The sequence below is a fragment of the Neolamprologus brichardi genome, chromosome 18 (assembly GCF_056152115.1).
Source record: "Neolamprologus brichardi isolate AB-2024 chromosome 18, ASM5615211v1, whole genome shotgun sequence".
NCBI lineage: Eukaryota > Metazoa > Chordata > Actinopteri > Cichliformes > Cichlidae > Neolamprologus > Neolamprologus brichardi.
In genome coordinates this window covers 1,990,760-2,002,500 of record NC_142121.1, presented here as the reverse complement: position 1 = coordinate 2,002,500, position 11,741 = coordinate 1,990,760, and the positions used below count along the sequence as shown (strand labels likewise).

The following is an 11,741-nucleotide window of genomic DNA, read 5'->3' as shown; positions in this document are numbered from 1 at the left end:
CCAAAATCATCTCATCTCAAAATGATCTGTACAAGGAAAGTCTCAGTGCAGAGCATGTTGTGTGTTTTGTTTTCACCTCTCTGGGAAAGGATGAACTGTACCTCTCAGCTTTATCTAGGGAAAACCCAGACCTTCAAGATCCTCACACTCATGATGTAGAGAAGGAACAATGGTACGCCTCAAAAGAAGTAACGGCAGAAATGAGGAGAAAAGAAAAACTCTTCAGTGATTTTGCAGAGGCCAACAAGGAGAACAAGAACATTAAGTTCCTGACAGTGGGGTTAACTAATGAGACCCAGGAAGGTTCCAGCATCCACCTTTATGAAGGTGGATTTGCTGTCAGTGAGAACTTTGAGCCTCCTTCAAAGCCTGAAACTGTGACAGCAGCTGACAGAAACCACAACAGTGTGACACTGAAGATTTCTCCACCCAGATTTGGAGCAGAGAACATCTCCTACTCTGTTGAGTACTGTGTCAGTGGAGAGGATGGATGGCAGCAGAAGACAGAAGCAAAGGCTGAAGAAGTCACAGTGAGAGATCTGAAGCCAAACACAGAGTATGTGTTCAGATGCAGAGCAGTGACCTCAGCAGGTGTCGGGCCGGATAATCAAGTTTCTATTAAAACAACTTCAAGCTTGACACTGACAAAGGAAGTCCTCAGAGAAAGAAAGATACTGGAGATTACAGTCAACAGTTTGCAGGGGCGGGTTAAACTTGGGTTAGCCAAGCTTGAAGAGATAAAAGAGACGAGTGAGAAACTTAAAGAATATGAAGCAGAGATGAGCAGAAATGAGAACTTTGAGTTTGAAGTTACTGTCACAAAGCTTTTTCTGGAGGACATTTTTGGGACTGGAAACTACATCAGCAACTGTCAGCAGTGTCATGTCACCTGTCACTATCCCTGTCCCTATCCAAATGATGCAGATAAAAGAAAGTGTGCAGCAATGGGACCAGATGGATACTGTACTCAGTGTCCAGGCAAATGTTACTGGAATGTACACCTTAATCAGAAGTACAGATGGGTGTATAAAGACGTTAAAGAGAAAAGAACAATGAAAGAGCTGAAAGAAAAGTACCTGAAAGCCACAGGAGAGAAGATGACTCTTCAGCGACAGGCTGACAAACTGAAGGCTGAGTACGACTGTTTGCAGGCTCACGTAGTGAAACTGATGGAGAGATCTGCCAAGTGTCTGAACAGACTCAAAGAGATTGCACTGAAGCCAAACCCTCTGTCCACTCCAGAGTACATCGACATGCTTATTGAAGGAGAGAAATCTGAGGGCAAACCAGGCTGGAAGCAACGAGTTCAGTCTCTGATGGAGATGAAAGAAAAAGCAGAGCTCATGGCTAAAATAGAGGAAGGAGAGAAACTCCTTCACTGAACATTCATGTGATCACAAAGAAGAACAAAGAAAAGGTCGAGACCAGTTTGAACTGAGATGATAAAGATTTGAACTCAGTCGATAAAGACAAACGACACATGTAAAAAAAAAAACCTCTTATTTACTGTTTGCTTCCTGATAAGATCTCATTTTAAAATTGATTTATCTTTAACATAGAAGTGTGATTATATTTTATTGGACATTAAAATGTTCAACTTTTAACTTTTTCCTTTCAGCTTCTTTATATTCTTTACGTTTGATCTAATATTAAGTTTATTTTCTCAGTGACTCCTGATGTTGATGTTAATGGACTTTTTATTGTGTTGATTTTTATGCTTTTATTAAAAAAGTGTAATTTTACTTTTTGTTTCCTTTCCTGTAATTTTTCTGGATTTTTCTGTTGCTTCATAAAACACAGTAAATGTTTACCACACATATGAGAGCAGCTGTTTTATCATCTGTGTGAGGGGACGTAGTTTTACTAACTCAGACGTGTCATTTACACATTTACAACTTCATTTTCATTTGCTTCCTGTGCACTCGTGCTGCCGGTGTGTGAGCTTTATCTAAGTAAAACCCTTTGCTGGAACAAAGAGACAATCCACTGCAGGGGCAAAACAAGATGCAAGACACCAGAGCTCTTTGTGTGATCTCGTGCATGAGGGAGGCAACTGAGACCAAGCCTTTTCCTACAGCTTGAACCCCAGTCGCTCTCGTCTGCTCCCTGGTAGCACTGCTCTATATTTTGGTTACATGAATATGCATAGGTTCATTAACATATGACATCTTAAACAGACATATGTGTGAACAAAGACTACCTGTCTGTGTGTGCATGTGTGTGTGTAAATGTGGATGTGTAGGTGTGTGTGTGGGTCAAAATATGACCCTGTGAACTTCCTCAGAAAGCTGGCGCGAGGAGTCCAGCGGTCCACCTAAAGAAAAGGCTCTTATACTCAAACATACAGATGTGTCTGCCATACCATATATCAGAAAGAGAAGATACAACCTCTCTCATGATCCAAGGATGTATGTGAGGTATGCCAGAACACTCTGGAAAAAGGAGTGAACGTCCTCCCATCTCATAGTACACAGAGTCTTACTAAGGATGAGACCTTCTATCAATATGCAAACAATTATAGACCTCTAAGCATATATGATTATGTTTCTAAGTACAAATGTCAATTCTAAAATCTCACTCTGACACAGCGTTTGTTCACTGTTCAAACATTTATTCAAACAGTTTTTAAATTTACACTCAGTGACTCAACACAGTGCTTGTAGTTTGGTCAGCAGCCCAACAGAGGGCGCTCCCTTCCAGCAGAGGCAGCATGAAGAACTTCAGCCGTGTGAAACCAGCTCGTGTGACTGAACTGCAGCTGTTTGTAACAATGTTTGAATGTTTCCAGTGAAGCTGTGCTCCTTTAGTCTGTGCATTTACTACATTACACATTATTTTATTAGAATCATTGAATCTGGCAGTTCTGAGCTCTGTATTCACACTGTGAGTTACAGCAAGAGCTGATTTTTAAAACTCTGCTGACATTTTAAATCTTTCTTCCTCCTTTCAGATCAACATAAACTTTATGATCCTTGAGGGGCAATTTGCTTTGTAGCAGCAGCATAAACACACGACAAATACAGCCAAAAAACACAAATCCCATAATAGAATTTAAAAAATCTACATTTAAATCTATTTGTTCTGCAACGAGGTGAAGAATAGCTCGTCCCTGAAGGCAACAGCTGATACTCACAGAGGATGTGAGCTGTCACCCCGAATCCTTCCTGCCTTCAGGGTCGCCCTCCCTCTACACAGGAGGGCAACATCATTTAGCTTTATACCGGCTGTTTGCTGTCTAACAATGTGCTCCAGCTTCTTCTTATTCTTCAAGCTAAGAGACCCAAACACGCCTTTATTGTAGCTTCTAATGTGAACTCTGATGACCAGGATGGAAACAGATTATAACAGCTGTTTCAGGGTTTCAGTGAATTTTGCTTGTGTGCTTTTAAAAACTCCTCAGCTGTAGATGTTTAATAAATAATAATCAAATCACTTTTAATTACATTTAGGAGCCCTGTAACCCAAAATGGTACAAATACATTCAATCCTCCATCAGCCAGTCCTGTCATTAGGTTGTGTTTGATTAAACAGAGACATGAATCCCTTTGTTGTCGTGTCAGGAGCTGCACGCTGTGGTGACCTGCTTTGTTTTTAAAGTAATATAATTTGAGCTCTGATTCATTAATAATTACTCAAACCTGCTGGATTAGCTTTAAGATCATGGTCACATGATCATGAGTTTGTGAGTGTAATGTTCTCATTAACATAAAAAGTTGAACTGCACGATGATTTTGGTGAACAGGCCTCTCAGTCAGTCAGCATCACTGATCTGCTTCAGTCTCATGTCAGCTCATCAGATAAGGCCTGCATGCTTCTACACTGTCTGCTGTTTGAAAACAGATTTCACTGCATTTAATACCAACTTGAAGTTAAATGTGACTGAACAACATCAGAGGTAGAAGAAGCACAGATAGCTGTGGTCTGAAGACAGATGAACACAGCGTATGAGAAATATCAGTGTTATCGTTACAGTCAGATTCATAACTTACTGAACAAAGACACAAGGTCTATAGTTTTGTCTCTGTAAACTACCACAGTGGATTTTAAATAAATAAAAATAAAAGAATCAGAATCAAGTTCATATTTTTAGCTTTAATTCACGTTTGTGAATTAAAGTAAATGTTTAAGAATTACAGACATTTCTATACACAGTCCCTCATTTTCAGAGACTCTAAACTGAGTAACAAGTAGTTTGATACTAAAACATTGTTGATGCTCAGGCTTGTGTGGAGCTTTCTGTGTGTTTGACTGTGAGGTGTCTGAAGAGAAAACATATGAAGACATTCAGGAGTTTAAGATGATCGTCCAGAAAATTCCAAAATGTCATTGATGATTCAATGAAAATGGAGGATGGGACAAAACCAATGTTGATAAATTCTCCTGCAGATTTTATGGAGACGTTTGTCTTCAGAAAAAACATCAGTCTGGTAAGATGCTGTAGAAGATTACCAAAGCCTGCAGGAGTTACTGGGAGACAAAGCTGTACCAGTGAAGTGACATGTTTAAACTCTTCTGCTGCTAAACTCGTCCGTCAGGTCAGGATAGGATCAGTTCAAGAAGCACAGAGAGTCCTGGAGGACTTCAGAACGAGTGGATGGACTGTAAAGAGACAGAAACCTGCACATTAATGACAACATCAACTTAACAAAGAACACAAGAAGGGTAAGTGAGTCGGGAGCGGTAAGTGACGGAAGTGACGGGTAAGGTAAGCGACCCATGTTGTAGGTGACGTCAGACGCCGGAGATTTGGCGGAAAAAAAAGCGAATAGTAGCGTAGAGTTTAACAAAGTTTCCTTAAGCTTCAGTACTGCCAAATAAACTAACCAACTGTCATATAACTAACAACATCTGTCTTATCATCTCTAACACCCTGGAGGACAACGAGGAGAGTTTAGACGCTCTCCAAGAATACATCGACCGCTGCTTCCAAGATTTAGTAATGAAGAAGGCCCAGAGTGCATCTTCCCCGGCCAAAACCGAGACGCCGTCATCGAAGAGATGTCACCCGGCAGACTCCCCCGGCACAACATCGCCTGCCGGCAAAGACATCGCAGATATCCTGGAGTCAATCGACAAGCGATTGTCCAGTTTCGATGCGAGGCTGTCCCTGGTGGAGATTTTACACCGGGAATTTAAATCTCTGAGAGAATCCCTGGAATTCAGCCAGCAGCAGGTGGAAACGCTTGCCGCTGAAAATGCCACGCTACGGGAGTCGGTCAAATCTCTCGCTGATAACGTGACCCAGCTAAACACTGAAAATAAAAAAATAAAAGAGTCCGTTATCGATCTACAAGCCCGTAGCATGAGAGATAATCTTGTTTTTTCTGGTATTCCAGAATCTACCGGAGAGGACGCGGAGGCAACGGTGAAAAGCTTCATTAAAATCCACCTGAAGCTGCCGGAGGACACCGTAAAGAACATCGCCTTCGATAGAGTGCATCGCTTGGGGGGCGTGAGGTCGCGGACCGGGAGACCACGTCCTATTGTAGCCAAATTTGGTCATTTCAAACAGAAGGAACAGGTGAAGAGTCGCGGCAGGGAACTGAAAGGAACAGACTTCAGCGTGAACGACCAGTTCCCCAAAGAGATCCTGGAACGACGCAAGGTCCTGTTCCCAGTCTGACGTAGCTTCATCCTGAAAGGCTCCCGTGCTGTCATCGCCGTGGACCGGCTCTACGTGGACGGACAGCTCTACCGCGACCCCGGCACCACACCGTGGTTATATTGACTGCACTCCAGATAAGAACCCGCTACACTCTTTTCTTATTCATTCACACTTTCTCCTTTAACATGGGTTTAACGTAGTAATATCAGTATGATGTCATAGCAGATATAACACCGTCACCCTCCGTCATTACTTTAATTGGAATGTTTCCGTTTCTTTTCTTTTTTTTGTTGTCGCTCACAGTTTATGTGGTTTCTTTCTTTCTCTTGTCTTTCACTGCTGTGATCACCTACTTCCCCACTCACCTACAAACAACACCCTCAATTTCTCCATATTTTCACACCACGATCACGCAAACACATGCGCTCAACGGCAGCACATTTACAACAGCCTCACAGCAAGCACAGACTTACAGGACACATACACAAGCCACGCTTGTTCATATTAATGAATAGTCACACACATAGTCAGACTTATGGAGCCTATCACCACACTTTTTTCTCTTTCTATTTACAAACAAGTGATGTTTCCACATTCTCTCCACCCGTCTAAACGAAACACCCAGCTTACATCATTAGACATACACACACAATTATGGGCATGCTGAGGTTTGTCACATGGAATGTAAATGGGGCTGGCACCAGAGGAAAGAGGTTAAAGATATTTAACCAGCTTAAAAAACTACAGGCAGATGTTGTTTTATTACAAGAAACTCACAGACCTGTTACAGGTTTAAACGAACTTAAAACACCTGAGTTTCCTAATGTGTTTGCAGCTTGTTATAATTCTAGACAAAGAGGAGTAGCAATTTTAATACATAAAAATGTTAATTTTACAGTACTCGATACAGTTATAGATCCAGAGGGTAGATTTCTAATTATTAAACTATCAATATTGAACAAAAAACTATGTATTGTAAGTATATATGGTCCAAATGTTGATGAACCCTCATTCTTCCACGGATTTTTTAGTGCACTCTCTGAACACCTTGATTGCACACTCATTCTTGGAGGCGACCTCAACCTTGGACTAAATGAAGAAATGGATAGGCTCAACACAACAGGAACTCAGCGCAATTGGCAATCCACAAATATAATCAAACAGTATATGAGCGACTATGGCCTTTGCGATGCATGGCGCTCCCTTCACCCCAACAGTAAGGAATACACTTTCTTCTCACATGTTCATCACTCCTACTCTCGTCTGGATTATTTTTTGGTCAGCAGCTCACTGCTGAGTGACATTTCAGACACTGAGATTCACCCTATAGCTGTCAGCGATCATGCTCCTGTATCTTTAACACTAATGCACAAGAATAATACTACGCCAAGTAAAAACTGGAGATTTAACACATCACTACTTAAAGATGAAGACTTTATTAAATATTTTAAAAAGGAATGGATTTCATCTTTAGACTTTAATGACACTCCCGGAACATCTGCTTCTGTTCTATGGGAAGCAGGAAAAGCTGTGATGAGAGGTAAAATAATTTCTTTCTCATCACACAAAAAGAAAGAAGAAAACAAAAATATTCAGGAATTAGAAAAAAACATCAAATCCTTAGAAGAAGCCTACGCGTTCCACCAAGATCAAGAAATAATGAACAAAATATGCAAAACAAAACTAGAATTAAATTAAATTATTAATAGAAAAACACAATTCCTTGTACAAAGACTTCGCTTGCAGAATTTTGAACACAGTAACAAATCAGGTCGATTTCTAGCAAACCAGTTAAAAATAAATAAAGAAAAAACAACTATATGTGCTACTAAAGATTTATCGGGGAACACAATATATGACCCTGGAAGAATAAACAACATTTTTAGGGATTTCTATGAAACTTTATATTCACCACAAATAAACCCGTCTAAAAATGAAATTGATTTGTTTCTTGACAATGTAACTCTTCCAAAATTACTAGACAGTCAAGCAATGGCACTGGATTCGCCACTGACGCCAGGTGAACTCCAGGAAGCCCTGATAAGTATGCCCAATAATAAGGCTCCAGGTCCAGACGGCTTTCCTGCAGAATTCTACAAAGAATTCTGGACAATTTTGGCACCAGTATTCCATGGATTGTTGCAGGAAATCAAGAAAAATGGCAGACTACCACCAAATATGAATTCTGCCAACATTAGTCTCCTGCTAAAACCAGGAAAAGACCCTTTATTTCCCTCAAGTTATCGTCCAATATCCCTTATAAATGTAGACCTTCAAATAATCTGCAAAGCTCTCTCAAAGAGATTAGAGAAAATAACCCCCCTCTTAATTCATCCTGACCAAACTGGTTTCATAAAAGGTCGGCACTCCTCAACAAACACTCGTAGATTACTTAATTTAATAGACTACTCATACAATAAAAACATTGAAACCATAATATTATCTCTAGATGCAGAAAAAGCATTTGACAGAGTTAACTGGAAATTTTTATTTGCAACTTTACACAAATTTGGTTTTGGAAACTCTTTCATAAATTGGATAAGAATATTATACAATTCCCCAACAGCTCGTATCAGAACAAATGACCAGACATCCTCCAGCTTTTGTCTCCTGAGGGGCACCAGACAGGGATGCCCACTCTCCCCTTCACTTTTTGCAATTTTTATCGAACCTCTAGCAGCAGCATTTAGACAGGCTATAACAATTAAGGGCATAAAATGTAAGAACGTAGAACATAAAATCAGTCTCTATGCGGATGATGTGTTGCTTTTTCTGCAAAACTCACAAATCAACCTCTCTGAGGTAATTACTCTAATAAACTGGTTTTCAAGAGTTTCAGATTATTCAATTAACTGGCCAAAATCTACAGTTCTTCCCATTAACTGCTCCTTCCATAATTCATCTTCTGCCCCACTACAATCTGGAAATATTAAATATTTAGGTATTAATGTTTCTCCTAAGCTTTCAGACTTAATTAAATTAAACCACATCCCACTTCTAAAGAAAGTAGAAGGCGATCTGACTAGATGGAAATCTCTACCCATATCACTCATGGGAAGGGTCGGCACTATAAAAATGATGATCTTGCCAAAAATAAATTACTTATTTTTAATGATCCCCAACAAACCATCACAAGATTGGTTCAGATCTCTGGATTCACATATTTCTAAATTCCTTTGGAAATATAAACCCCCGCGTATCAGCTTAAAAACGCTACAAAGAACCAAGGATAGAGGAGGATTAGATCTGCCTAATTTTCACCAATACTTCTTAGCCAACAGGCTTCAGTTCATCTCAGAATGGTTAAAATGTACCCTCTTAGATGAGCCCTGGCTAGATGTTGAACAGGCACTATGCAATGATCTAGAGATTTCAGACCTACCATTTATTAGCTCAAACATCAAAAGACATGAATGCTTTAAAAGCATCAACATCAGCTTTTCTCTGACAGCATGGTGGGAGTTTCTAAAAATAACGGAGTCTTCATTAATCCCATGCAAACGTACACCTATCTGGAATAACCCTGACATATTACAAAACAATAATATGATTAATTTCCCAGAATGGAGTTGTAAAGGAATTAAATACTTAGAACATATATTAGAGGGAACAGAATTTATTCCATTTGACAGACTAGTTACACAATATGGGATCAACAAGAAAAGATTTTTAGAATATCAACAAATTAAATCCATAGTAAAAAAGAAATTTAACCTCAGTCAAGTTGAATTACAAACACCACCAAGTGTGGTTCAATTTCTTACTCTTAAATCCCCCAAACTATTATCTAAAATATACAGAACACTTTCTAAAATAGATGAATCAATATCCCTTCCTATTGCAAAGTGGGAAGCAGATTTATCAGTCAGCTTAGACCAAAACGTCTGGTCTCAGATGTGCTTAAAAACCTTTAAATTGATTAAAAATCCCAATCTGCAATTAATACAATACAAAATACTGCATAGAGTGCACTATACAGGTCATCGAATGTTCAAGATGGGCTTTACATCCGCCAACAACTGCTCACACTGTCAAGGCAATACACCAGACAATTACATCCACGCTCTTTGGTTCTGTCCACCAGTGCAGAAGTTTTGGCACGAGATATGTGAAGACTTATCAAAGTGTCTGAAATGTAAAATTCCAACCTCCCCTTTAGTATGCTTGTTGGGAAATTTGGATGATGTCACTACAGAAACTAATACAGTCCACATGGTTTTTACTGCCCTATGCATCGCCAAGAAAACGGTCCTCATGAACTGGAAAAATAAAAATAATCTTAATTCTAGCCAATATAGAAACTATCTAATAGATCACATTAGTCTCGATATAGCCTCTGCCACCACATTAGATCAATCCCTCTGGGCTCCTTTGATCGGCTCCATCACCTAGCGGGGGTAGGGGGTCATGGTTTGGTCCCGCCTTGGCTATTGTGGTTGATGTGGAGGTTGGGATGGGCTTAGGGCACCTGGAGGACCCCTAGAGACGTTATCCCTGGAGGGCTTAACCCGGGGGTTGTGTTCATAACCTGGTTAGTGGCTCTGGTCGCTCTCAGAGGTTGTTCTCCTCGTGGCCGCGTGCAGCGGGGCTGGAGGATGGTCTGTGCTGGCGGACGTAGGTTACTGGCCTGGTGGCCTGGCTGCCCCTGAGTGGATCCGGGGCGGGCGTGGGGGTTTGGGGTTCGGGGTTGCTTCGCCTCCGTGCTGGGGCTCTGGCTGGGCCTTGGGGGCTTCGGTCCTCGTCGGTGTGTCGCCGAGGTTGTGGGCGGGTGGGTGCACGGGGGCTCAGCCCTGGCGCAGGGGGCCTCTTGTGCATCGGCCTAACCGGGGGGCTCTTCAACTGGCAGGGAGGTTGTTCCATCTTTGCAGGAGTCCACTCTGCAGGTGGGGGAGAGACATAGGAGAGGTGGAGAATAAACTTAACCTGGGTGTCTGTGTCTTGTGTAGTCTGGGAGATGATTGAATGTTGGGGTGGGTACAGTTTCCTCTGCGGTGGGGTAGGGTGGGCTGCCCCGGGTCCTGTGGGGCTTGGCGGTGCTGCTGCCATAGGCCCCGGTCTGGATGGGCCTGGGCTCCCTTGCCTTGGTGGATACCAGAGGACGGGGGTGCCTATTGGGGTCAGCGGGGGAGCTGGCCCTAGGGAGGGACACCCTCCCCTCCCTTCTTTTCCTCCCCATCCCCGGCTGCCTCCCTCTTCCCGCTCCACCACACCCACCCACACAGGTAGGGCTTTGGGGTGCGGGTGTGTCACCAGGGTGCAGGGGAGACATTCCCCCCCCCCCCCTCTGTCCTCTTCTGGCCACCTGTGCCTCAATTTTATCTCACAACTTAGACATCCACATTACTTACACTCTCATAACACACACACATATATATATATATATATATAGGGCCTTGAGGGTGGGCACGTTAACGGCGTCCAGTAGACGGTCTGTGTATTCAAACCTACCTCTGGCGCCGGTGCCCACCTCTCAATTTTAAATCCATGTAGACATTGAGGGTTCTCGGGAGGGGCCGTGCTAACACCTGCTGCTCTCTGGCAGCAGCACCATGCTCTCCCTTGTTTTAAATACACTTTAGAGCAACACGCAGCAACACTACACTTGAGCGGGAGGAGGAGGGTATGGGGTCTTAACACACCCCCGTTCTCTACTAGCCATCGGGGCAGGGGGGCTGGGAAGAGATGCTGGCTGTCCGATTGGCCTCCCTGCTGCTGCGGAGCCTGGGGCGGTCTGCTTGCCTCCACCCCGGAGGGAAGGGTAACATCTCTTGGGTCTGGGTGCTGTTTCCCCCTCTGGGGGCGAGGATACCTGGACCCGGGGTATAGAGTATGTTTGGGGAGTGTGATTGTGTGTACATGTCCATTTACGTTTATTCCTACGTTGGGTGAGTGCTGAGTGTTTGTATATGTGTGCATGAGGGTGGGAATGCATGTCTGTGTCTGTGTGTGCCTGTTTGTCTGTGTCTATATGTCAGGTCGGGTCTTAGACTCCACCTCTCTGGGAACTCCCAGGCCCTCCAAGTGTGGAGGCCTATCTCCCCTCACCACACTCCCTGCCGGTGACTGATGCCCTCAAGGGTCGGTGCATTGTTAGTTCTTGGTGTCCGGGGCTGGGCGCTCAGGTCATGTGCCAGCT

General features: G+C 42.7%; 1 protein-coding gene across 1 annotated transcript in view; it reads left to right on the top strand.

Moving 5' to 3' along the window:
* The window catches only part of LOC148097254 (uncharacterized), a 43,794-nt gene extending 42,412 nt beyond the window's left edge, over positions 1-1,382 (top strand). The window contains exon 3 of the mRNA XM_087832208.1: positions 702-1,382. Within this exon, the coding sequence (XP_087688334.1) occupies positions 702-1,382 (681 nt within the window). The remainder of the gene's footprint in view (positions 1-701) is intronic.
* Positions 1,383-11,741: the final 10,359 nt, after the last annotated feature.